Source organism: Lampetra planeri, chromosome 31 (assembly GCF_965212315.1).
Source record: "Lampetra planeri chromosome 31, kcLamPlan1.2.h2, whole genome shotgun sequence".
NCBI lineage: Eukaryota > Metazoa > Chordata > Hyperoartia > Petromyzontiformes > Petromyzontidae > Lampetra > Lampetra planeri.
In genome coordinates, this window is record NC_136137.1 from 9,735,618 (window position 1) to 9,763,509 (window position 27,892).

The following is a 27,892-nucleotide window of genomic DNA, read 5'->3' on the forward strand; positions in this document are numbered from 1 at the left end:
ATGTTGACCACCTCGCCCGGTGTACAGGTCATGGGTTCAATCCCGACCCTGACGCCTGCTGTATATTTCTGCTGTATATTTGGAGTTTGCGGTGTCTTCAACTCTCATCATCATCACGGTGGCTAGGAGATAACTACCTTGGCTGGTGTACAGGAGGTCGTGGGTTCGATCCCGACCCTGACGCCTGCTGCTGTATATTAGGAGTTTGCGTGTCTCTCTGCTCGTGGTCGCGTGGATTTTAATCCGGGTCCTCCGGTTGTTTCCCTTCATATTTCGAAACACGCGATTAGAACATTTCGCTGTAATACATTTCCATACTACGATAAGCCACTTCGTTGAGCGATCATGTGTGTCCATGGCGCGTCTGAAAAAAGAGCTACACAGCTCAGTGGAGCCTTACCTGGTCAAATAAAAAAAAATGTGAAAAGACACAAAGATCCCCCACACGGAGAGCAATCACCGGACAGTTTGGGCAAATGCCGTTTTCGAGATGAGGTGGTGTGGCCAGAACAAGGTGAGGTGGTGTGGTCAGAACAAGCTTGAGGTGGTGTGGTCAGAACAAGGTTGACAGCCCCCTTTGTCCCCTTGTGTGCTGGTGTTGATACACCGCACCAGGTACTCATTTAGAGGTTTTATTTTTAATTGGGTGTAATTGTGAACAACAGCCATATCCGACATTAGTACATCTAATCGGCATAACAATTAGTTCACTGTAGCTCAAAGACTCAATCCCTACAAGGCGTGTGGTAAAGTCAGGAGATGTCCCGTGCGTTGTGCGCTCCGCATGTGAAGGCCTGGAGACCGGAATCGGTGATCTCGCCGACAATGTGTTCAGGGAGGCAGTTCCATGTGCGGGCAGCTGAGTGAAGAAGAAGGGAGCTTCTGTCCAGGGAGGAATGTCCTGTGGCAACTGGGGCGTGGCTTGGGAGGGTTGTGCATAATCGGGCGGCACGGCGTCTTTCACATGGGGGTGAAGGTGGAGCCATCTCCTGTGGGAGGACCAAGCCCGGCGATCACGGGCCCAGTGATCGCTGGGAATCGAATTAATATCAGACACAAAAGACAAAGATCTCCCATGTAGCCTTTAACAGGCTGTTGGGGCAAGTTGCTGTTAGCGAGACGGTATGAAGGCCGGAACGGCACACGAGGGGATGAGTGATCAGCACCATGACCCACCGCACACATATATACACACATATGCACACACACATACACACACAAAGATAAAACAAGATAAAACGTTGCGCAATAACACGCACGAGGCGGTATCGTCGTTTGAAACACGGCGAGAATCCAACAGAACGAGACACAAAACACGTGTCCCGAATCGAGCGAATGGTAAATACGGGCTCTCGGAGACAAAATCTGTGATAACAACCAACTAGTGTTGATAGAATAAGATCTATGGGTGGAGATTGTTTGTACATTTAACATAACACCAATAAACCAGCCACCAAGTGCCGTATTTAGGTCATCAGCATTGCTTGCTCCATTCAGAATGATCGCACTCAGCATTGCGTCACCCTGCGCTGGAGAACAGCCCCCAACGGTGGTGAGTGATCGAGCCGATGAGTGAGTGTGCGCGAGGTGATGAGTGAGGGCGCTGGTGAGTGCGAGTCAGCTGGGACGGTGAGCAAGCTGGTGAGTGAGCGACAAAGCTGGCGAGCCTGTGGGTTGATGAGTGAGAATGCTGGTGAGTGCGTGAGTCAACCGGTGTGTAAGCAAGCTGGTAAGTGAGCAAGTTAGTGATTGAGTAAGCTCCAGTCCAGTGTCTCTGGGTCCTGGGCTCGCCACCCCCACACCTATCCGAATACATCTCGTCCCCTCCGGCTCCTCCATTGCACGTTTCAAGCGAGTCACGGCCACCTCCGAAAATGAATTGACGAATGAATCCGGATACAACTCGGCGCAGCTGCAGTGCAATTCCAAGAGCCAGGGCCCCCACAACCTCGGCATTGCCCCGATCGCGCGGAGACAAAAGGGGCTGCCCCGTTGCTTGGGTGTCACGGATCCCAGGTTCTGGGATTTCCTGCGCTCCGCTCTCCCTGGGTCTCTGGGACCCGAGATGGACCCCAGTTTTCAGTGAGGCCCCGGAACTGTGCCAGCCACAATGCGGGAATTGTTCTGCAAAAGGCCGCTTTTTACAAGAGGGTCACGCCGCATTGTGGCTACTTACTTCCACGTAACGTGAGGCACTCATTCAATTAGCCAAACATCCCAACCGAGGAGCCTCCTAAAATAGGCCTGAGACAGTCTCACCTGGGGTACAGTAAACCATTGCCATTGTTATTAATACTATGAGACATCTCCTTTACCAGTGGCAAAAATATAGTAATAGGTTTTTACCCTTTCAACTGGTACAAAAACTGACACCTTTATACACCTTTTGGCGTCATCTGGTCCAACACCAATGGAGACTAGGCTCTAAGAAAAGCTGTCTCGGGTGTGGACCAATCAAGTTCAAGGACAGTGCACATCATTATCATTATCAGAGTTGATTCTTTTTGTTTGCATTTTGACTGCTTGTGTTGTGGTTATTGCAAACATGATGCCTTGTATAAAGGTGTCAGTTTTTGTACCAGTTGAACGGGTAAAAACCTATTACTATTGTTATTAATCACAAACTGGAAGGCAAATCGCAATGATTGTTTTGGTCATTTTGCCAAAATGTGAATATGGCTTGAATGTTTTAATTCAAAGGCAATGTCACCCAGTTTTGGGGTACAGAGCAAAACATTTTTCCTCCTGCCAGACACTTTCAGTTTGTGGTGGACATGACAAGCACGGGACGCCGTGGAAAAGAGGTCAAGTGATGACCCGTGGGGCCAGGAGCAAAACTCGCGTGGCGTCAAGGGGTGACTTGCCCCCCCCCCCACCTGGTGGCCAAAGGTACGAGTTGTACCCTCCTTGACAACCACCACGGGATGTTTTCAACAAGTGTAAAAATTAACACAAACTTCATTAAAAAGCGGCTTAACTTTTTTCTCATTGAAAAATTTTCCATTTACGTTCCAAGTTTCATTTTAATTCATTGAGAGCAGGAACTTAATATTGTTAAGAGTTACCACGGAGGTGTAGGGGCTACATTTTGCGAAGAGCGTTACATGCTCGAGACCGTGAGCGTAACGATGTGATTAGACAAGAGCCGCCGCGATCTGTAATAGTCTGGGGGGGGGGGGACCGTGAGAGGCAAATCAAATATTGGGGCCCCACCTGAGAGATTGCCGCACCCCCCGAGAGCTGATAACAATGTCATTACTGCGCCCCCGTCATTGGCCTTCACCTCGATCCTTCGCTCACGACCCTCTCCATCGCGAACCGGCAGCCGGTGAAACAACGCTCCGGGTCAGAGGCCTGCTTCAGGCGCGAGGGGCTCCCCCAACACCACACAAATCAATTGTTGCGTTGACCTAAACCAGCAAAAGGCGATCCACAAATCATGACAGAGAGTTACAGCACAGATATATATTTATTTTATTTAGAACTGTAAGTATAAAATATCTATCTTGTTCATTTAGTACTGTGTTCGTGTGTACGCGCACGTGTTCGAACACGACGCTCGTACAAGGACATGAAACCCACGCCAAGTGGCACGCGGCGGCGGTGACCGCAGGGCCCTCTCGCCGCCGATGCCCCCACTCAGTGCCCGCACTGCGTGCCGCACGCCAAGGGAGCGCCGGTGGGATTCGTTGACAGTGATCGGGCAAGGAGGCCGGGTCCGCGCGCGCGCGCCTCTCCGTGTCCTCGAACAACCACCGACGACCTCCAGCTCCCCACGAATCGCAACAGCAAGGGGGGGGGGGGGGGCGACCAATCGGACACTCGCTCGCTAACTCAGTCACTCACGCATGCACTCTCCCTCACTCGTACACAACAAAGATCCCCCGCATTGCCTGAACAGACTGTTGGGGCAAGTGCTGCTAGCGAGCACGTATGAAGGCCGGCATGGCACACGAGGGGGTGGGTGGCCAGCACCACGCCCGGCCGCCTTCGTCTCCCCAGTGGCGATGTCTACACACCGCACCAGGTACTCTTTAGAGGCCGAGTCGACCTAGGCGAGGCCCAGGACCGGTTCAGATAATCGTCACTGGGGTCGACCGTGAGCAGGATTCGAACCCAGGTGGCCGCCGGGTTCGTAGCGCAGTGCGCTAACCGCCACGCCACCGCTCCCCCCCTCACACTCGTTCTAAATATACTCACTCTCACACACTCGCTTCCAAGCTGCACAAACTCCAGCCAAAAATCACGGTTGGGGGATAAGCAACTCCCCGGCTTCCGGCACAGCAATGCGGGCACAACAAGAGTGAAAAAGTGGTGGACAACTGCACCCCCCCGCCACCACCGGCCCCCTAACAGTCACTCTCACAGCTGCAAACACCCAGCACCGAGGCTCCGCGCAAAATCCTGGATCCCTCGCGACTCGGGGTCGAGTGACAGGACCCCGCGAGCGGAGCGAGAGGCCGTCACACGACGCTCAACCGCAAACGCGACCTGGCCCAAGGTAGTTTTCGTCATCGCCCAATTTGAAGCCTCTTCAATCCATTCTATGCCGCTCACGTTCAAAGGAGGTATGCTACTCGAAGAAATCCCGGCAAAAGACGCGAATATTAAACGCACACATCACCGGCGTAAATGACAAAAATAAGTACGAGATGTTAGAAAAATATTTCAAAGCCATTTTCTCCTCGACGAAAGATGGGCCCCAATGGACCTCGTTGCTGTCTGCGATGTAAGCTCGCGCCCTCGCCAAACGAAACCGCCGATGTTAAGTGTAATCGATGCCAGTTCACTTCATTTGAAGAACGTGCTTTTTTTGCCTTTTGTTTCCAGGCGTTAGAATTTGCACGACGAACTCGAGGCATGTCGCTGGAAGTATACGCACAGCTGAAAGGCTATGGTGTGAAACACCTGAACCGTGAAGTCGGCTTTCGGAATTGACACCGCGGGGGTAGGGAGGGGGGCAGCACGAAACGTCGCTGCTCCGAAAAAAAAATTGTGCTGAAGCTAAATCCGGTAGTCCCGACGCTATCCCACATCCTCACTCCTTCCCATTCGTGCGTGCAGCGGCGACCGGTATCAACGCGCCCATGAACAACGCACCGATTAACAACGAGCCCATGAACAACGCGCCCATGAACAATGCACCGATTAACGCGTCCACCCCACCTTTCCCTCCTCTTCCCCCAAAATAAAAAAAACCCCCGCGGTGCTAACGTGGCGGCAGCACTGCTTTACAGAGGAGCGGTAACGTTTTCATTGCGGTGTGCGGCGCACAGATATGTGTACGCATTTCAACAACCCAATAAAGCACGGGCTTTGTGGAGGAGCGAAGCCCGCTGGAATGCGCCGCGAAGGAATGCTGTGCGCCAAGACACGAGAGAGACCACCCGGCTCCCTCGTCTGCGCCCGCTCAGTGTAACAAACGCGTACGATGAAAACAGTTGATCTTGGAAATAAATAGGCGGAGAGCATCGTCACAGGAGCTGTGTATCGCGCGACGGCACAAGGCTACGATGTGATGTGCTGAAAAAGGCTTTTTGTTGTTGTTAAGTTTACGTTTTATATATATGTGTATAAAAAAAAAGGTACGGAGTTTTCATGAGCGAAAAAAATAACAATCAGAAAACAGTACTTGCCCGAACATAACGAAACATTTGCATTCGTAAAACAACGTCACGACAGTATACATTGTAAATGTTCATCGACATCGAGAGTAGAAAAGTGTGTGTATACAAATGCCCCGATGGTTCCACCTTAAGATGAATGCACAGCTAGAGATCTTTAATCACAGCATCACGCTTACCGAAGCGCACGAATAAACAACAGTACAGTATCGTGGGAAAAATAAAACCTACCAAGAAATAAAACGATGGACCCTTAAGAAAGCACAATGCTTTTCACCACAGAACAGCAATTGAGAAGAAAAAAAACCCAACAATCTGCACTGTCAGTACATCATCGTCTAACTACGCACAGGACTGGTTCTAAGTCGAAGTGTCGCCAATGAAAACGAGGCCGGCGAGGCATCGTGTGTGGCCCACAAAGTTGTTCGATTAAAATTACATTCAGCTCACCGGGTGCCAGCACGGCGCGCACACACACACGCACACACACGCACACACACGCACACACACACACGCACACACACGAGCGCGCATCACATCGGTACTCGGAGAATTCCTCACTGGCTCGAGTTCACCACGCGGGGGACCAAACGCTGCGTCTGGATGCACGAGCGTAGGCACAGGCACGGGACGCACGCGCAACGCATCATCGAGGGTCATTCAAAAGCCGAAAACCTTGTAAGGAAGGGACAGAGGATTTTGTCATCGTCTCAAGTACCACGATTCTGCACGGAAGCACACCTCAAACTGCTGGCCACAGCGCGCCACCTCGAAACGAGTTCCCCCGTCCGCCAATCGCACTACATTCACGTTTCATTTAGCTAATGCACATCACTCCCGTAACACGCGACTGGTAGACATGGAGCTATGAAGGAGGCCGTGGGGGGGCGGGGGCAGGGAACAGGGTGGATTAGCCTGGCAAAAAGAAAATAATCTGACGCCGAATCCTCCCGACCACTCGAGTAAATTGACGGCACAAGAACGTTTTGAATGACCCTCGCACAGACGCGTGTCTGCGTGTCCTATAAGAGCATCGATGAATGGTGGCGGTAACCAGAGGCACAGCAACACTGCAAGCTCCAACTCCGCTGTTGCTGCTGCTGCTGATGGCCACTGCCGTGTATGGTTCTGGGGGTCGATTTCTCTCAATAAGCAGACAAGATAGTCTTTTATGGCTCGTACACTTGTGTGTTAAATATAAAACAAACAAACCATAACTGGCTCCACTGATATGCTGTTACATGTTCCTGTAGTGCAGGACATATTCATTACATGTGCAAATGTGGCTGTGTAATTTATAAACCTTTTTCACATTCATCTAAATGACAGATATATTATATCAACTCTGCTAACAATCATTTAATATAAAGGTCACCTCGTAAGGACTTTACAATGCATTGACTTACATCACGTTAGAGGACATTACCCACACTGAAGCCTTATCATGAAGCACACCAATCCCAGATATGTGATTCTAACGGTTACAAAGTGCCGACGTACGATCCGAGTAAACGCTCGTGGCCTCTCTCGATATATTTCCATACGATGGAAAAACAAAACATGGTTCAATGGAATGTGTTAGTTTCTATAACAAAAAATTATGCACTCGCGAATAAAGTAAACACAGTGCCAGCGCACGAGCGCACAATGCCAGGCTCTTTCCGGTTGTGGCCATAGGACGTCGGCAAAGTCGCCCGAACGCGATCGATTTGCGGAGCGTATGGCCAACCTCCACACCGATGTCCATTGTCCACCCCGCCGGGGAAGCTGAACGGGCGAGCGCGCGTTCGGCAACCGATCCGCAGATGCTCGGCGCTCTTAACGCGGGCTTCGCCTTTCTGCTTCAAAGTAAAAGGCATCGGGGGCCACTCTCGGGCGGCCGTACCGCACACGGCCCGCCTGCCAAGTGGCATGAAAGCGACGCAACAGAACGGGGAAGGGACCGGCCGGCATGGTAATCGGGGCCACGCGCTGAACAGCGGCGGCGCCGCTGCTCTAGCCGCCGTCGTCGCCGCTATCGTGCGGCACCGAATTCCATCGCCGTGCTCCGACAATTCCACCTGGCTACGTGCTTGGCAGAGTTACAGCAACAGCATGCATCTGGAATTTGCAATCTGCACTGTCCACGTATCAAAAATGTCTCTAAATTGCGGATTAACCAGGTCTCTGCCATATAGGTATTCTACGTAAAATATATTAGTTTACACATTTGATGAAAATATATATTATGAAAAGTAAGACAAAACTGTACATCATTCCGTTGTTCGTGAATCGACACGCCGGGGTAATTCTGGTCAGACCGCGCACCACCCAGGGCTGCGTTTTCATTCCGCACACGTACAGCCCGAGATCTTTCCCCATTCCCATAGGCGACGAATTAACCTTAGCCACACACGTACAGAACCGAAAACTGACACGAACTTCACAAACCGATAAGGGTCGGCCCTCGGGCAATATTGAACGCTGGGTGCTCAGCGCTCTGCGGAGTTTGGCAGCTGTGTTGCGCGTGTTTAGACGGGGGGGGGGGGGGGCTCGCAAGAGACTGGCGCACGTACACTCTCCCGAATATTTCTCTTCCAAAGAAAAAAACACGTCTGCACCAAAAACTCCAGTCTTTTTTTTCCCCTCCTCCCCGTACAATGTTAGCATTTTTCAGGCAGGTCATCCCCAACTGTGAGCAGTGTGTGTAAGAATGAGGAATACGCAAAGAAAACAGCCGCACTAAACTTGTTTGCCAAGTGAATGTGGCTTCAAAAAACCAAAAAGAATGGCCACGGCTAATGTCCAGCAGGTGTCTGGCAGAGTCTATTGACATGTTCACTTAAAAACCTGTAATGGATCTTTTGTGCAAAAGGCCATTTTCAATTTGGCAACAAAATAAGTATGTTTAGTGCTTTGTCATACTCCTGGGCAAGTCACCTGTCTGTTGTCTGTGGGAGCACCGGTGTAAAGTACGTAAAGTGTCATTATTTATGATGCCACTGGTCCCAATGTCTACGGAGTCGCGATGGTGAACCGAGGCTCTCTTACAGGATACACTGGCACGCCTATTTACACTCCAACGCGCCGCCGTCTATGTACTCAAGCAAACACACACAGACGGCAGGGCGAGGGCGTATGGGACACAGGTATTTCTCAAGATTCCAAACTCTTGTGAGCGCAATTCAAATCACAGCAAAAGGACGTAAAACGTTTTTTTTTCCGCACTGCCTGCTATGAAGCTGCCCGCCCCAATGGATGCACCGGTGTGCAGTGAATCCCAGCCAATGGAAATTGTCGTGTCTGTCTCGGCTGAAAATATCACTCCCTGTGAACATTGCCACACTTTCCCGTTCCTAGAGAATTTACAAATCGCCTTGTTTGCAGGTGTGCCATGGACTGCCTAGATTAGTGCATACATTGAAAGTCACGCGTTAATTTCCCGATTTGAAGTCTACTCCCATTGGCAGGGAAGTATTTTGAAAAATAACTGCATCTTGTGGCTATTTCAGATTACTGGTCCCGACTGTCTCATGTGCCGTGTAGCGGTTTCGCCACTCCGCAACGCGGCGATTAATTTGCGTTCAGAGGCACCTCTACACAAAACGGCAAAGTCTTTAAGTGCTGCCAAGGCAAATGTGGAAAAAAAATAAAAGGAGCAAGCGTTTAGGGCAGGGCAACCCTCAAGTGGATGCCACGCACGCGACGCTTACCCGGCAACGAGTGCGATTCGATGGCTCGCCCGCTTCTCTTCGAACAGCAGCACGGTGGACTCCACCGTAAATCCACCACAAGGGCCCAGAAAAACATCGTGAACGAAGGCCAATACTATAAAGGTAACGAAACAACAAAGCGGATCCTCGCTCCCATGACCCCACAGCCCATTGGCAGTGTCGCGGTGACGATACAGCGACACTTGAGACCTGGTCCAAAAAACGGGGGGTGGGGGGGGGGAGGCGAGCGTTTGAACGTTCACGTCGCCTGGGAGTCGACTGGTTGGCTGTCTCCTGCAGGCTCACTTGTGTGATTGGCTGTCACTCACAGGTAGATACAACGATTGGCTGGCTAACGACACGTGTTAAAGCCGGCCACGTCCGATTTGAATGCGCACGAGTACCAAAGCGTCACCTTGCAAATGTGCCGACGGATTTACAACCGGACGAATGACTGACATGACCCCAGCATCATCGATAAGCGATGGATGACGGCTCCCGTTAACAACCCATTTCACGACTCTACGAATCATCGCGATTTCTACGTCGACGCTCTGCGAATATGCATTTACGCGTGCATACACACGTTAGTGCTTTACGTCCGACATTTGGCGTTTATGTTCTTTATATGAAATATAATTTTAGAGTAACGTTAAAAATATATATCATGTAAATTTTCACGTCTATGTACAACATAAATTGCTGGATTTCTTTTAGCGATGGCTTCAGGACGAGGGTGACCTTCGAACGTCTTTCGCTCGGGGAATGCCGAGGCGCGGACGGCCGTCACCGGGGCTGGCGCGCGGGTCCCAGCCGGTCACGGTCACAGCGGTGGTTTTCCAGCTCTGGGCTCGGCGAACTGGCCGGGTTGTCCCACGCACACGCGCACGAGGCCGTGACTACGGGCAGACCACGGTCGAGAGCAGCAACCGCAGAAAGAACGTGGTTAGGGGACCCGTTTCCCATTGAAACGTGCGTCATCGGCAGTGTTCCGTTATCGTAGTCGACCTCGGACAGCCGCTGGCGAGAGCGGCGGGTTAGGAGTCGCGAGCCACCCGGGTTCGGTGCTGCGAGGCGCGGAGACGTCGCGCGACACGCCGTCACCCCTGTGGGGAACTCGTTCAGTCGGCCTCCTCTTCCATAGGCTCCAGGGATCTGGAGAGTAAAACGAGCAACGATGGTGAATTAGTCGTCTTTGCAACTGCTTAAGCACAATTCCTTCCATTAGATTTGCAATTACTCATTGAATAAGCTGATGCATGATTCAGGTCATGATGCAATTATGGGAAAAATAAATTAGGTGAAGGAACAGTGTGCTCAGAAAATCCATCACCGGCGCCATCCCTCCCTTAACCGTCAAGGTCGTGGGGACACCAGCCACGCTTTGGCAATTATCTCTCTCCGCGTCCTGTGACGTTTTTTTACGACCTGCAAGACGTCCATTGCCGATCTCTCTCCCGAGACACTGGTGTTCAATTTCCAGCCGGTTTGTTGGCCGACCTCTTCCTCTTTACATTTTAGCGAAGGAAAAAAAAACATTCCCGTGGCTGTTCCAACGCCACCGACGTAAGAGTCAGCCGTGTCCAGGGGAAGGGTGTGTAGTACGGCGCTGAAGGAGAACAGAATTGGGCGCGCTGCGGGGTGGAGGGGGGGGGGAGTCACGCGTCCCCCTAATCCCAGGAGTGCGCGCCGCGTGTGTCCGTGTGCCGGCGGCGGTCACCTCCGTTCCGGCGTGCCGTTGTCGCTGCGCACGGCGACCGATAGGGAGGCCATGGCGGACACGGTCTCCACCTCCTCGCGCTCCCTGCGCTGAGCTTCGAGCGCCGAGAGGCGCACGGTGCTCACGCCACGCCGCACGCTCGCCCAGTACTTGCCTGCGCAGTGGACGGCACACCGAGGGTCCCCCGTGGGTTACGCGACGCTGACGTCTCAGATACGGCTGGGCTCGGTGATGAGGCTGCAAGTAAGTCTTTTTGCTGTCGAGTCGCTTGCGTGCAACAATCGACTGTTGAGAGGAGTCGTACGCACATGCTGTGCGAGGTCATAGCAGAAGGTAGTGCAGCAAAATCCATTGCTGCACTGCACTTCTGTGCTCCTGCGACTACACTCCACACCTTCACCAACTCACACCGAGCAGCATGGTGAAGGAGAGTACAATAACCCGCATGGCGTGGGGTAGGCCTGCATCCAGCAGTGGATTGACAAAAGGGCCGTACACGAATGGAGCAAACCAACTGCACAAAGAAGACAAAATAATGAGAAACAAAGACAAAACAGAAGAAATCGATCGTTGAACCGAATCATTAACCCTGAATCGTTTTAGTGCGCTTGGCAACGAAAGAAGTTCAACATACGTACACACATAAATCGAAACACCGGGGAGTGAATCATCGCATGTCTCGTATTTATGCACGCTCGGGCGAGAACCGTGATGCCACTAATGCCGTGACGCGAGACTGACTCACCCTGAATGTTGATGACCTTCTCCAGAGTCTCCGCCGCATTTTGATTAGGCCTCTGATCCAAAACATCCTTTGGGAGGGGATCCAGCTGCAATGGGGAAATTCCATTACCATCGTCGCAATGTCTCCCACAACAACAATATTCAATGCGTTACACAAAGCGACGCGTGTGAGAGGTGAGCTCCGTACTGCAGAGCAGCGCCGTGCTGCAATGAGTGGACGTGTAGATTGTGTCTGCGCTGGCCACAGAGGGTGGAACCACCCATTCCACAACTGGGAAATTAAAAGGATCATCCAAATGCGACTGCCGCACACCTCAGAAAACAGTAACGACTAAAACTATCTTTATTTTACCACGTAAGGCCCACTGAGCTATGTAGCTTTTTTTCAGAAGCGACCTGGCCACAAATGACAGCTCAACAAAGTGGCCGATGGTGTGGCAATTTATTGCAGCCAAATACTCGAAAAAACATGTTTCTAAATGTGGAGGGAAAAACCAGAGGACCAGGAGAGAAAACCACAGGGAGGAACATGCAAACTCCAAATATACAGGTGTCAGGGTCGGGATCGAACCCACGACCTCCTGTATACCAAGCGAAGTAGTTAACATCTCACTACTGCGGCGCCCCACGTTGTGAGTTTATCTGCTAGTCTGTGGATCTCTGCATGAGTCTATGGGTCTCTGTGCGAGTCTGTAGGTCTGTGTGTGAACTCGTGTCCACTGCGAGCGACCTCCGAGTGCACGAGTGGTCCACACTCGCTGTCCTCTAAAGCATTCGCTCATTCATCAGCGCGCATAGTCAGCGAAGGACCGATGTTCCAAACCTGTGACCTCTTGCGAGAGCATTCGCATAAACTGCTCTTGCTGCCATACACCGGTGCCTCAAATGATTAGTTTGATCCACGGATCACAGGCGGGGGGGGACCACGGGGGGCAGCGCCATTCCTTTGAGAGGTCGTAGTTCACTTCGAACACAGACCGCCTGAAGTGCGCAATTTGAGTCTCTTGAAGCCATCGTCGGCTGGATTTGCGACTTGGGACTTAGATCTATGCGGTCACTTCTCAATCCGTATCCGTACGAAAGAGGCGTCCCCAGACGTGCGCCTGATACGGTGGAGGTTACCTGGTCGCCCAGCAGGGCGTGCAGGCAAGCCTCGGTGCCGTCGCACAGCGCACCCAACTCGTGGCCCCCTTCCAGGGAGAGCACCACCCGCCCGTTGGCCACGCTCATGAGCTGGCGAACCAGATGCCCAAAGCCTGTTCCATAAACACACACGACAATTCCCCGTGTAGACATACAGACTTCTGTCAGGGGCTTTTAGCGTCTATTCCATATATACACACACCCAGCCACCTTTATCTCCCCAGTGGTGATGTTTACACACTGTACAAAGTGTTTATTTAAGGCCGAGTTGACCTAGCAGAAGCCCACTCACATACCAATACATACACAACACAAAGATCCCCCTGTATAGTCTGAACAGACTGTAGGGGCAAGTGCTGTGAGCGAGCACCTATGAAGGCCACCACAGCACATGAGAGGGTGGGTAGCCAGCACTACGCCCGACCACCTTTGTCTCCCCAGTGGCGATGTTTACACACCGCACCAGGTACTCATTTGAGGCTGAATCGACCTAAGAGAGGCCCAGGAACGGTTCAGATATTCATCACTCATATACATACAAATCTGATCACACTCAACAATCTTACAGGATTAGCGGTTCTAGACGGTTGCCAAAATCGTATGTTGGAGTTGGTTTCTTAGTCTTAGGATTCAAAAGTATTTCAGACATTGATGTGGGTCCACATTGCATACACGAGGCGGCGTACATATTAAAACTATTAATGGGATGCATTGTCAATCCACTGCTGGATAAGGGCCTCTCCTTGCTGTATGGGTCATGGGGGTAAAGGCTTTTGCTGTCTCTCTAAAGAAAATCTTCAGCCCAGGATGTACAGAGTTGGTGCCTCCTTATAGAATCGCATAGCTGCTTCTGATTTGTATTATGTATTCATGTAAAAAGCCTAGGATTAAATAGTATGCCATGTGCCTGGATATTGTCAGATCTCGGAAGCTCAGTAGAGTATTGAGCCCGGATAGTGCTTTGATGGGAAACCGCCATGCATGTAACAGGTGCTATAGGCTGCTGCGGGACTATGTTGTCATCAGGAGAGGGCGGTGCAGCAAAACACATTGAATCAGAATATCTATTGATACTGGAAGAATCTGATGAGCTATAAAGCTGTAGGGGCAGGGGATAGTAGTGCCCAGTACAAGAAAGGTTAACAGATCACCGAAATGCATACAAATAAAACTAAACCATCCCCATCCTACCAGGCAAAGCCCACCGAGGTATTCACTTATTTAAAAAAAAAACGACCGGGCCACAAATGATCGCTCAACAAAGTGGCGTATCATTTGGACATTTATAGCAGCAAAATAATTAAAATTATCTCAATGCATGTTCCTAAATGTGGAGGGGAAAACCAGAGGACTCGGAGAAAAAAATCCACGCAACCACGGGGAGAACGCGCAAATTCCAAATATAGAGGCGTGAGGGTCGGGATCGAACCCACGACCTCCTGCATACCAGGCGAAGAAGATCACGTTACACAACCGTGGTGCCCCTCGTTACATTGTGCTCCGCTCCAGCGTCTACGCTCTCCACCTTCACCAACGTGCCACCGACCAGCGGGGGTCAAACATGTCGAAATAAACCTTCACGACTGCCGCATCGCGTGGGGGAGAGCCCTCATCCAGCAGCGGATCGACGACGAAAGGGGCGGTGCGCACGGAAGATGTGCAATCGTGGAACGTCTTGCTCGCTGCGCGACGTTGACGCCGAGAGCCACGGCTCCCCGCCGAGTGGCGAGGAGGCGCTACTCACAGGAGGCGGTGAGCTTGTAACCACCGAGCTGCGGCGGGTGTCCATCCAGCGCATCGAACCCGGCCGAGACCAGCACCACATCCGGCTCAAACTCCACCGCGATGGGCATCACCACCGTCCTGCACAGGAACCGACACGAACACCGGGGGCTGCTACCGCTTCCCTTAGGCAGGGCCAAACTGTGCCCACGGAGCGCCCTCCTGTCCCCCTAAGGCCTGAGTCAAGAGCGAAAAACAAAGCAGAGCTTTGCATTCTAACGCTCTTGTTTAACGTGGAGTGGTAAGGGAGGTACGACACGCTAAAATCCGTGTCAAGCACAGTTGGGGAGGGGGGCGCGGGGACTGCTTCCACATGCCACATGCTTCTGGGGCGGGGGGAGGTGGTGGAGGGGAGGGGGGCGGAGACTGCGTGGAGGCTGCGCCAGAATTATTTTATCGGAAGGCTTAATGCCAAATATGGCTAGCCGGAAGTCGGCTACCCAGGCTTTTACCGCGTTACGTCTGCATAATACCAATTAGTGTCTCATAATTGACAACAAGTGTGAGAACTAAACCACTGCGTCAGTTTTTCGCAGCTTGCCGCGTAAGCCCTACGATGCAATTTTCGGGTAGTGCGCGGAGTTGTTCGGCATCCTCACGAAGCTCTCGACACGTGCAGTGAAACAGAGGACGGTCGAACCGAACGACATGTGGCGCTAAACACAAAATACTTGGGAGTGTCGTACACAGCTCGACCGAAAAAAAAACCTAAGCAGCAGCAGCAGCAGTAGGAATTGGTTTATGGCCTCGATAGCGCCAGCAGGAGGCAGAAGGGAGAGAGTTGTGCGGCGACGCACCGGAAGGCGGCGAGGTAGTCGGCGTCCCCCATGGGGGGGTCCAGCCCACCGGTCCACGGCACGTTCACTGTGAACCCCTCCCCCGGCCCCACGCCCACCTGCACGCGCACGCGGTGACCACAGCCCACACCCTCGATCAGCGGGGCCCAGTTGGACCGCGGCGAATCCACCAACAGGGTTTCAACCCACGCCGACCAATCGAACGCGTCGTGCAGCGGGCAGTGTGGCGGTCCGCCCTCACCTCGCTGGACGCCCCGCTGCCGGGGAAGAAGTTTCCGTTGTCATAGCGATGGAGGGAAAGATAGAGGACCCTGGGGTCGTTGTAGAACGCCTGCTGTGTGCCGTTACCATGGTGCACATCCTGTGAAGCCAAACACAGCGCACGGCACGGCGGCGGCGGGAGGGGGGAGGCAGGACACAGCTCAGTATGTCCTCGCAACGTGAACCGAACGGACAAATGCTCGGTTACAGTGAGAGGTCCATGGATAGCCAGAACGTGCGTGTGTTTTTGTTTTGTGTGCTTGTGTTAATAAGAAACGGGCTGTCTTAATGCACCAGAATTTCCCTAAAATATTGGCAGAATATAAAATGGCATTCTGCTCCACTGTCTTGTCTAGTCAGACCGATGTCCAATTCGACTGCAGACAATAAAGATCCATTGGCAAGACCATTAAGAGTATGCTTTACAGATCAATGCAGTGACCTCAAAAGCAATTATCAAGGGAGGCTAACGAGAAGACCATGCAAGGTGGCCAGAAGATCTTGCCTTCGAGTGCGGTGATTATACCAGATTCTCAAGCGTAGTGAGTTTTTTATTTCATCCTGGTCACCAGTCACACATAATTGGTTCTGCACCTAATTCGGCAAAATTCGAGTGCTGACAATTGAAAACATCCAACATTTCTCTCAGTGGCAAAGCAGGTGAGAAAGTGCTGCCCACTATTGCAAGGTCCAGAGGTTACTTGAAGGGATCTCAGAGGTAGCTGTGATATCCACTTCCGTGAGCCGTTCTCTAACACGAAGGGTTGCACTTCTGTGCGAGAGCTCCCACATGTTCAACTCATGACGTGAAAGCTGATGGCACAATCGGGATATAAAGTGGGATGGAGAAACATCCATAGGAAACAAAAAAAATCCAGCATGCAGCTAGAAAGTGCGGCCGCAAGGCAAGCTCACCAGATCGACGATGAGGATCCTGCGCACATGCAGCTCCTGCTGGAGCAACTTTGCTGCGATCGCCACCGAATTGAAGACGCAGAAACCCCTAGAGCGCAGGGTGGGGAGCGAGGGAGCGCACACGCTCAGCTCCAGAGACACACGGCCTGCACAAGTGCACCACCCTGCCGACCACACACACCCTCCTCAATCTCACCAGCAAGCACTCACCGACTCGCACGAGCATACAACACAGGAGGTGTCTGTGGTTAGGTGACCAAGAGTGCCAGCTACAGCAGGGACTGTTGTCTTTGTCGATTGCAACTGTCAATTGGGATGACACATTGCAATTGTCTAGGAATGGCATGCGCTGCAAGCACACTCCGCCGATTGCACACGTACAGCCCTTTGTCAATACCCTGACGGGCCTCACAACACCGCGCAGGTCCTGGGGATCACACACTATAACCCGGTGGTCAGTGCGCGTTGGTGAATGCGGGGAGCATAGATGTGGGGGTATAGGAGTATTGTACAACAATGGATTATGCTCCACTGCCCCCTGCTGTCCACCATGTAGCTCCAGAGCCAAAGAACATGTTTTGTGTGAGGTGGTCACCTCTTAAAAGAACAAAAAATTATCAAACCTGCCTAGCTTACTTCATCATGAGATTGGGTGCATTCTGGGTGATTCGGTCATACACACTACACACGTAACTTTCTAAAAACATTGTAACTAGTATTAGCCAAAACATAATGCTGAAAACGTATCTATAAATTACTCAATTGGGATGACATATCGTAGCATCGGACCCTATCGCACATACATGGCAGTCTTGAGTGAGGCTTTTCCCAAGCGAACAGGCATAATACCGATTTTACTAATAACAACAAAAACAATGACCAAACCACGCCACTGGCTCTTAACCATCTGGCATGTGTACTGCAACTCACATCACGGCAGACTCCTCGGCGTGATGGCCGGGCGGGCGGACGATTGCAAAGCCATTCTAGAGGACACAAGAGACACCTGCTGTTACAACACAGTCGTTTGTTGGAACGTTACGCAATGATTATTATTTTTACTATTTCAAGAATGTATTAACCAACAGGTCCAATTGGATTGCACGCAATTGACAGGGGGCATGACAACAAAATTAAATGTTATCCAATCACTTTTGCTTTCTCTCCAGTTGAGCTTTTCTTCTCTTCTGATGCCAAATCATTATGGTGATTTCACCTCCAGGTATAGGAACTCAGGCTTCGAGAACAAAACCACTTAATACTTTGGTACCGTTCCTTAATCCCTCGATTTATAAAAAAAAACTCAACGTTAACGGTGACTTATTTTTCATCCCTTTGTCAACACCGCTGAACGAAGAAGGCCTCTTGCACACTGCGGTCAAATTAGAGGAGTGCCACGGTTGCTTGTCTAGAGGCGCTGGCCGGCACCTTGAGTTGCCCCGACGCGACGTGGAAGGCGAGCGTGGTGACGGAGCCGGCCGCCATGCGTGCTGCGCTGCCCGAATGAGCGTCGCTCCAGTACGTGTCGCTGTCGACCTGCAAGGTACGTCCACGTACGGGTGAGCTGTGTGCCAAGACTTTTGAGAGTCTTCGTGAGCTGTGTGCCAAGACTCTTGACAGTCGTCGTGAGCTGTGTGCCAAGACATTTTCTAGCCCAGATCCACAAAACACTGACGATCTGCAAGGCCCGGGGGAATGTGGTCGACGGAATGATTGCAGTTACTGCGATTTAGAGTAGTTTTAATTAACAAACAAAAATTTTGTTGGTGCAAGATGGCCCGGAAAAAGAGTTTTTAGGGTTTACAGTGAGCCTCAGAATCTATGTCACCAGGTAAGGCCCACTGAGCTATATAGCTCTTTTTCAGAAGCGACCTGGCTATCACAAATGATAGCTTAACAAAGTGGCTTATCATCACGTGGAAATTTATAGCAGCCAAACGCGCATTTCTAAAAGGTTGGGGACCCACTGCTCGAGCCAATGCAGGAGTGAAGGCCTCCCCCTCCCAATGTCAGCCCCACTCTGTGTGGTCCCGCGTTGCCACGATCCATCATCGTGCACTCACACACGTGATCATCCACTTGGGCTTGATCCCTTCTGTTGGCTGTAACTCCAAGTGACCTCAGCGTAGCTGTGCCAACTTTATATAAGGTTTTGATAATTTCTAGATTTATATATTTTATTAAGGCTCTGATTGAATGCACCAGTTTCTACTGAATCAAATGCATGTTCATAGTCGACAAAAGCTAGGCATAGTGAGTGATCCCATAATATAGGCTTTTTGGTTTGGGTCTGCGTAAATATGTGTCGTTAAACCTGCTTAGTTGCGTGGTTTATTGGCCTCTAAATTATACCATCCGTGCTGGGAGCGTTGCCATCTTTCCTACTGCTAAGGGCAGTGGTTACCCACATTAGGTGTGAGCTCTGAAACATCGTTGTGCTTATTTGAGATAATATTTATTTCCTGGGATATACCAGGGGTCCCCAACCTCCGGGCCGCGGACCGGTACCGGTCCGTGGCCTGTTAGGAACCAGGCCGCACAGCAGGAGGTGAGAGCGGTGAGTCCACGCGTGGCCCGCCCCCATTATTTTATTATTTGCCACTTCCGTCCACGCCTCTTTCCCGCACTGCGCACTTGTCTCAGTCATAGTTTTGTTAAGCCCACAAGCTGCTAACCCCTAGTAGCCAAAATTAGTAAAAACCAAACGTCGCTGGAGAGCTTCTTTGAAAAAGGGGAAAGACCCAATGATGAACCCCCCCCACCGTCCGTGGAAAAATTGTCTTCCACGAAACCGGTCACTGGTGCCAAAAAGGTTGGGGACCGCTGGGTTATATGATGTTATTTGGTGAGAGAGATCTGCACAGGATTCCTCCACCATACTAGAATTGTGGATCAATCTCTACTGTGGCGGCTGCCCTCACCTCAGGGCAGCGCTTCGCAAGCATCCCAGGTGTGCCGTGGTATTTTCGGAATTCTACGAAACATCCTCACTGTTCGCAAACGCGAGACAGACGAACGCTCCTCCTTGCCGTTCAGTGACCAATCCACGCCTGCCCACCACCCCCACTTGCCACCCTCCCCTCTCCATTGGCGCAGTACGCCTGCCAGCCGTTGCCCCCCACCCTTGAACGCCCACCCCACTTCACCCCATCCCACCCCACCAACCCCATAACCCCACCCCATCCACCCACCCACCACACCTCAACCCACCCACCCATCACACCCCAACCCACCCACCACACCCCAACTCACCCACCCCACCCAACCCACCCAACCACACCCCACCACCCCACCCACCAACCAAGGCCCACGGTGGTTTTATGGATCGGCGTGCGGCGAAGATCGAGCGAGCTCGGAAGCGTGCCGCGGAGTGAAACAGTTTGAGAAGCGCTGCTCTTGGGGCTACTCTTCGTGAAGTAACAATCAATGGCCTCATCATTGCTCACGATGACATCTTCAATACGTTTTTTTGTGTGTTCCCTAATTTCTCGTCTCATTATTGTCTCATAACGGGTTTATATAAACTTAAAAATATTTGTTTTCTAAATAGAAAATGTATATCTTCAGAACTGCTCTTTGTGTTTAGCTTATTGTCCTTCCCTACGCACCTTCAATCAGCACGGTTGGCTACGTACGATGTGAAAGAAGTTCAACATAATTTTTAGAACTTTCGTGACTGCAGGAATTATTATTTGTTTCTTTCGGTTAAGTCACGTCTAAAGATAAAATAATAAATTAAATTAAATAATAGAATACGACGTTTCGATTGCAACACAAGCAATCATCATCAGGTATAATTTCATTATACCTAATTTCATTATACCTGATGATGATTGCTTGTGTTGCAATCGAAACGTCGTATTCTATTATTTAATTTAATTTATTATTTTATCTTTAGACGTGACTTAACCGAAAGAAACAAATAATAAGTTCAACATACACATGTGCATAGTTCTGTGTATGCTACCTTCTGTTTGTAACCTAGACGTGTAACAAAAAATGAAACGTTTATCTTCGTGAAGACAATTACATAATACTTATCACAAAGCGTGTTGCAAGGGTTAAGTGCATTTTATCCGATGGCATCGACACTCGGGGTGAGAACAGAGCGTGCAGCAGGTGAGCGAGTCCCGCGTGAAGCGCTCCTCCTGCAGTGCACTTCACCACTCACCCCAACGCCCCCGCACCGCAGCAGCATGAGCTGTGTTGGCTGAGCGTCTGTAACACAACGCACACGCGCGCTCCCATCACACGGGGGATCACCGCCACAGCTCTTGCCAAGCGCGACACGTCGGGGCCAAGACGTCACTTTTTCCCCGAATGGCGAGAGCCCTGGGGCATTAAGAACAACGGTGGCAGATCACGTCTCTCGTTTTATATTTAATCAAAGGCTAATGACAAGACGTTCAGACTTAATGTAACCCTAATCCCCATCAGGAATGCCAATAAGTTAGTGGTGAGCATTTGACATTAGATTTAATAACAAAAAACACACCAGAAATTCGGAATCGGGTGGAACGGGAAGGGTGGATTTTGAGCTCTCGAGTCTTGCAGTACAGAGCGTGAACGATGAGGCAAAGTTAATCGTTATCGGCCTCATACCACACACTCTGTCAAGCCGACAGCCCATATTATTTTAGGAAGCTCCATGGACATCCTTTCTTTATAAGTGGCTCGCTTGACTAACGGGGACAGACGTTGGTTGGCCGCTGTATAATTTGACTCCTTTCCACGGGAGAAACGAGAAGAAGAAGCTGTCCCCTGCGCGTGCTCTGGTAGCCGGTGGTGGCGGGGACCGGCGCCCGAGAGCCCCCCCCCCCTCCTCCTCGTTACCGAGCAGCCCCTGCGTGTCCAGTTTCTGGCGGTTCAGGGGGTTGGTGCCGTAACGCAGCACGTGGAGCTCCGAGTGCACCGTCTGGATGTCCTTGAGCGAGGCCTTGCGCCCCGCGATCACCTGCACGCGCACAACGGCCGATGGTGACGGCCGTGGATCCGCACGGGATGGACGTTGGGAGCCTTATTTCTGAGCCCCCGAATAGGACTTTTTAAATGCCTACGGCAGGCCTCACATTTGCGCACACAAACACACATCCAGTCCTTTCTGTCTCTGCTAGGGACCCTTGCAGTGACAGACAGTGACTTGGCATGCTAAAATGAGAAAACAGTGTTGTTCTCAGGTCAAATATATTGCCCTCTAGTATCCGATTCGTGCGGCTAAGAAGCTTGCCAAGACGAATAAATATAGTGCGGGCGGCTTCGTAGTGATAGGGCTAAGGTGGTCACGCGCCGAATAAAATTAAATAACTGGCACATGAAGTCGAGTGCCGAGTCTGGCAAACGCGCCACAGGGTGCCCAACTCTGCAATGGGAACTCAGCCCCACACTCAGTTGTCTCGATGACGTAACTATAGGGCTACAGCCAAGCACAGGGTCATGCCCCACAGAGACACAGACTAAGGGACGCTGCCAGACAGCGCTGTTAACCAGCACCAACCAGCTCCAAGCTCTCCTTCACTCATCATTACCTCTATTTATAACCACAGCGAAACATATTCATGTTCATTACAAGGGGACTCTTGGCACATAGTAGGGATAGCACCATTACAAAGGCACTTAAGCACATAATTTGACCATATAAGTGCCTAGCATGTAACACTTAATCCACATAGTGATTCAATCATGTATTTTTTTTTCATATTGATCTTACCATCTCATTTTGTATCGTTTTTTTTTGGTCGCTTTGCCTGTTTTCCTATGCTATTTCCCATTTAGAGCATTGTCTGTACTTTTACACTGATTGTAACATCAGCATATAAAATGCACACATTTGCACACAATCGATGGTTACATGCACGATTTAATGCATACATCGTCAGTTAATTAACACATCTTACCCGGTGAAGAGATGCACCATCACACACGTAATAAACACCAAATTAACAACGCAGCACGACAATCGCCCGATCATATTAGGACATTTTTTGCCCAAAGCACAAAGCCCATATTCACCCTTTTCCGTTCTGAGACCTCTGCAAGTTGAAAGTTGGGTCCCGTTTACTGCTGAATCACGGCACGCGCAAACGGTTAGCGTTAATTTTATTTAGAGGCCTAGCGCTGCTGTTTTTAAAGACATTCGACTGTACTCACCGCAGAAAACCGTAGCGACACGACCGCACTCTGTGACAGCTGGCGCTAAACTGTGCCACACGCCCTCCCGCATGGCTTTGTGGGAGCTTCGGTACCAAAAAAATTATTTTATTTTTTATTCCGGTTTTGTTTTGATGACGTAGACGTACATCACCGGAATGGGAAAGGGTTAACATGCGGCGAGAGGTGGTTAGCGCGTGGATCGACACGGGGACAAGACAACGCAGTGCCACTGCGGCAGAACGAAACTGTGCCGAGAAAACGGCTCCGCCAATTCGGGGGTCAGGCTTGGACCACGGGGGAAGGGGGGGGTGCGGAGACTACAAGAGCCATCCTGCTGGTGGCGCGGAGGGCGGGGGGTCTCACCTCACACTTGCTGAGCAGCCCCGTCTGCTGCAGGCGCGCCCAGATCGCCATGATGCGCCCCGCGTGCTCGGGGTGGTTGCTGTCGTCGCCGCAGCTGCACTGGTGCCGCACCATCAGGGTGTCGTACACGACGCCTGCACCGCACACGGTGTCACTTGGTGAACGGCACCAAGGGTGATCGATTGAACTGCACTCGTGCGTGTAAGCACGTCAACCGGAACGCATCCCATCTTGTCGTATCACAAAAGCCAAGTGGGTTCGAGCATGAAGAGGAATTGGATGGGCAACCATCACACATAATACTATGCTACAGCAGTGCTACATTGTGGGCAAAGAGGTCGGTGCACCAAAATCCATTGTTGTACGGTCCTATGCTCCCACATCACCAAGCCGCACTGGTGGTTAAATAACCCACATGCTGTATATAGAGGGCCGCATCCAGCAGTGGATTGGCAAAGAGCTGTACATATGCATGATAATCCTGTAAATGCCCAATCCTACGTGCAACATTCATTCAACATTCACCACTAACACTATGAGACATCTCATTTACCAGTGGCAAAATATAGTGATAGGTTTTTACCCTTTCAACTGGTACAACAAACTGACACCTTTATACAAGGGATCATGTTTGCAATAACCACAACACAAGCAGTCAAAATGCAAACAAAAATAAACAACTCTGATAATGATGAGTTGTACACCTTTTGGCGTCATCTGGTCCAACACCAATGGAGACTAGGTTCTAAGAAAAGCTGTCTCGGGTGTGGACCAATCAACGTCAAGGACAGTGCACATCATTATCAGAGTTGTGCACTTTTAACAACGCATCACACGCACAAATATATGCAAAAATAACAAAGATCCCACGCATATCGATTTGGACCCTTTGAAAAAGTTCCATTACAGAGAACATATTCGGGCCGGAACGGAACATGGCAGGGTGGTGTGACCAGAAACAATGCCCCACCACTTTTTTTCTCCCGAGCACTCACGATCACACGTGGCACCGGAAACTCATTTACGGTTGAGTCAACCTAGGGGAGAAGGCCAAGGAAAGTTCTGACATGCCTCAAGCTGAGCGTTTATCGTTACACCACATGCATGCACACAAGTGCATGCACATACGTAACTATATTAGCTATTAACTCATAATATAGGTTTTTGGGTCAGATCGCGTTATTTATAAATGTGTCGTAACCCTCCACCACCCGACACAGCCAAACAGTAAAAAATGTGTCACGTTTTTATCAACAGAAGGTGTATATCGGATTAACTGTTTATGCGGCAGATGCTATATTGGACAGACGGGACGCAACATCAGCGTAAGACTAAAAGAACACCAAAGAAACATTAAATGATCTCAAACACAACTGTCGGCAGTGGTAGAGCATGCTTGTCAACAAGGACACTCAATTGATTTTGATAACGTTGAAGTGTTGTGTAAAACTAATTATTACTGGCCAAGACTAATTAGAGAATCCATTGAAATTGAGAGAAACAGAAATAACTTCAATTGCTCTGACAGCTACAGGCTTAGTGCGGCCTGGAAGAGTATTATTAAATAAATATAATTACAATTCCTTATGGGAAACAAATACCAATGAATAACAATTGAATGATTACCAATCTATATAATTACAATACCCTCCCCCTCTTTGCCTCGAATCACAGCACCAGATTGAATTAAATGATGACGTCACCCTGCTGCTGCTCTATTTAAGACCGGGAGCAACAGGAGAGCGTCACCATTCTTTCCCGATGAAGCTGATTGTAATTACCAGCGAAACGTCGTACTCAAATTTAAAAATGCTGTTGATTCTCTCTTCCACACACCGGTGGGCTAAAGATGTGAATAATTTTGTCCTTTGAAAAACGTAACACATTTTTTACTGTTTGGCCGTGTCGGGTGGTGGAGGGTTACGACACATTTATAAATAACGTGATCTGACCCAAAAACCTATATTATGAATAATATTGGTCGCGAAAGCCTACGTAACTAGCTATTAACTATTTTTTATTTTACCAAGTAAGGTCCACTGAGTTAAATAGCATTTGTTCAGAAGCGACCAGGCCACAAATGATAGCTCAACGAAGTGGCTTATCACGTGGAAATGTATAGCAGCCAAATACTCTAAATGCGTGTTTCTAAAGGTGGAGGGAAAAATCGGAGGACCCGGAGAAAAATCCATGGGAAATAATGGGGACAGAGACATGCAAACTGCAAATATAGACAAGGCGTCAGGGACGGGATCGAACCCACGACTTCCTATACACCGGGCGAGGTCAGAATCGGAATGTTTATTTATACTGGAGGAATCCGATGCGCAATAAAGCTCTTTCTCGCAGATGTCCAGTTTTTAACAAATGCCCAGTAGACATCTCGCCACCATGAATTTGTAGAAAGCGTGTGTGCTGGTTAAGCGGCGTGTGCCACTACGTGCCGGTGGAGAAGGACGGCCGGTTGGGCTCAGGAGGCAGGGGAGAGGGGTAGTGCGCCGGCGAAGAGCGTGCGCGCGTCAGCGGGAGGTGCGCGCCCAGGCCCCACGGCGTCTCCTGCTGCTCCATCAGTGACTGCAAGTGCCGTTGCTAAAAAAAAAAAAGTTAAGCCTCAAATAAAAAAGAATTGAAATCCTGGGCAGCAGAAACTGTAAGAGTATAAACGTCACTTGAACAGTTCATTAATTTATTTTAACATAAACTGCACTTGGCACGTAGAGCATGGCCGTAAGGGTGCTGCTCTGAATCGAGCGCTGGCATATTAATCACCGCCGATAGACTGCCGGCTGATTGTTAGGTCGGGGATGTTAGCAAATTGGAAGTTGGCGCTCGCAGCCCGGAGCGATTCATTATATCATGAACCGCTCCGGGCTGCGAGCGGGGCATGGGCAGTGACGTCGTTACAGGACAACACTGCCTCCCCTTCCTTGTGCCGTTCATCAGTGACACTGCTGCTGCCGCCATCAGCAAAATGGTCGGTCTGGAACAATAACTCTCCCGACAATATGATGGGCCGTGGTGATTCAAGGTCGTTATTAGATTCAAGGACCAATTATTTTTCTCTTACTTTCTGGAGAGTAGTAGTGCCTCTAGTGGCTGTGAGGTGAAACAAACCAATTATATACAATGTATTGCATCAAAAAACATAGATCTTCACACATTAATTCTAGATTTGAAGCTTTCGTGACTGCAATGATTCATATTCTCAGGTTTTTTCGGTAAAGTCACGTAGTTAAAAACATTAAAACTAATGAAAGTAAAATAAAACAAAACAAAATAAAATTCACGACGTTTCGGAGGCAACACAAGTCTCCGTCATCAGGTGGGACCGTCACAGCCGAATTAGCTGCATCAAGTGAAGCAATGATTCAAGATGTAATCCCTTATAAGCAAGTTGAAGGGAGGTGGAGAGGGGGGGGGGGAGAGCTTATCAGGCTGTGGTAGCCAATGAATGGAAACGTATCGGGAGGGAGGAGGAGCGGTGATCAAAGACTGCACGCAGTGCTCAACACAATGAATGGAGAATTACACTTTTTGGACCATCTTATCTGACAGGCACTATTTTAATTTACTTCACCGAGTGTTAACATCCACAGTGTTTAACAGTAATCTCTTCATTGTTCTTTGATCACCGCTCGCCACGTTTCCATTCATTGTGTTGAGCACTACGTGATGTCTTTGATCACCGCTCGCCCTCCGTCCCGGCGCGTCTCCATTCATTGTGTTGAGCACTGCGTGCAGTCTTTGATCGCCGCTCGCCCTCCGTCCCGACACGTCTCCATTCATTGTGTTGAGCACTGCGTGCAGTCTTTGATCACCGCTCCTCCTCCCTCCCGATACGTTTCCATTCATTGGCTACCACAGCCTGATAAGCTCTCCCCCCCCCCCTCTCCACCTCCCTTCAACTTGCTTATAAGGGATTACATCTTGAATCATTGCTTCACTTGATGCAGCTAATTCGGCTGTGACGGTCCCACCTGATGACGGAGACTTGTGTTGCCTCCGAAACGTCGTGAATTTTATTTTGTTTTGTTTTATTTTACTTTCATTAGTTTTAATGTTTTTAACTACGTGACTTTACCGAAAAAAACCTGAGAATATGAATCTTCACACATACCATTCGCTGCATTTATCATTGACTTGTAAATCGGTATTATTCGATATATCGATGCATTGTTCCGCCTATAGCTGCACTAAGTAATTGACTACTCTACCAGAAGCGCTTCCGTGCCCATCTGGAATGCTCTTCATTCCGATATTAAGAAGCCACTGCAACCATGCACTTATCTAGATCTACAAATATTTTCTTGAGAACCCCTTTTGTATTTAGTTTGTTGTCCTTCCCCCACACCTCCGATTTGCACAGTTGGCTACGTACGGTGCGAAAGATGTTTAACATACATTATCGGTGCATTTATTCGATTGATCAGATAACATGAAAATGTTTATAAAATGTCGCACCTCGGTTCCCATATGTAACACTGAACGGATGCTGATGGGCGGCCTCGGTGACATCATTTGTATCGTCATTCGCGTCACGCTCGGCGTGACTTTGCAAAAGCAGGACGTAGTGGCGGCCGCCATTTTTAAACGGGCCCAAATAATTGACCACAGAAAAAGTAGCCAATTATAATCCCATCCAAATTGACCCACTTAAATCGGTTAACTGTCCCATTTCAAACTCCGCAAATACCGAACGCC

The 27,892-nt window shown here is 50.0% G+C and overlaps 1 protein-coding gene across 2 annotated transcripts in view; it reads right to left on the reverse strand.

Annotated features, from left to right (window-relative positions):
* Nucleotides 1-3,450: 3,450 nt before the first annotated feature.
* The window catches only part of LOC144729200 (histone deacetylase 4-like), an 80,297-nt gene continuing 55,855 nt past the window's right edge, over nt 3,451-27,892 (reverse strand). For both annotated transcript variants that reach the window (XM_078609253.1, XM_078609254.1), the window contains 14 exons: nt 25,636-25,780; nt 23,192-23,325; nt 21,512-21,632; nt 20,850-20,896; nt 18,107-18,214; nt 17,609-17,664; nt 16,679-16,766; nt 15,744-15,863; nt 15,503-15,600; nt 14,668-14,786; nt 12,903-13,036; nt 11,782-11,866; nt 11,037-11,190; nt 3,451-10,471 (listed from right to left, as the gene is read on the reverse strand). In XM_078609253.1, coding sequence (XP_078465379.1) covers nt 10,438-10,471; nt 11,037-11,190; nt 11,782-11,866; nt 12,903-13,036; nt 14,668-14,786; nt 15,503-15,600; nt 15,744-15,863; nt 16,679-16,766; nt 17,609-17,664; nt 18,107-18,214; nt 20,850-20,896; nt 21,512-21,632; nt 23,192-23,325; nt 25,636-25,780 — 1,443 coding nt within the window. In that variant the 3' untranslated portion in view covers nt 3,451-10,437. The remainder of the gene's footprint in view (nt 10,472-11,036; nt 11,191-11,781; nt 11,867-12,902; nt 13,037-14,667; nt 14,787-15,502; nt 15,601-15,743; nt 15,864-16,678; nt 16,767-17,608; nt 17,665-18,106; nt 18,215-20,849; nt 20,897-21,511; nt 21,633-23,191; nt 23,326-25,635; nt 25,781-27,892) is intronic.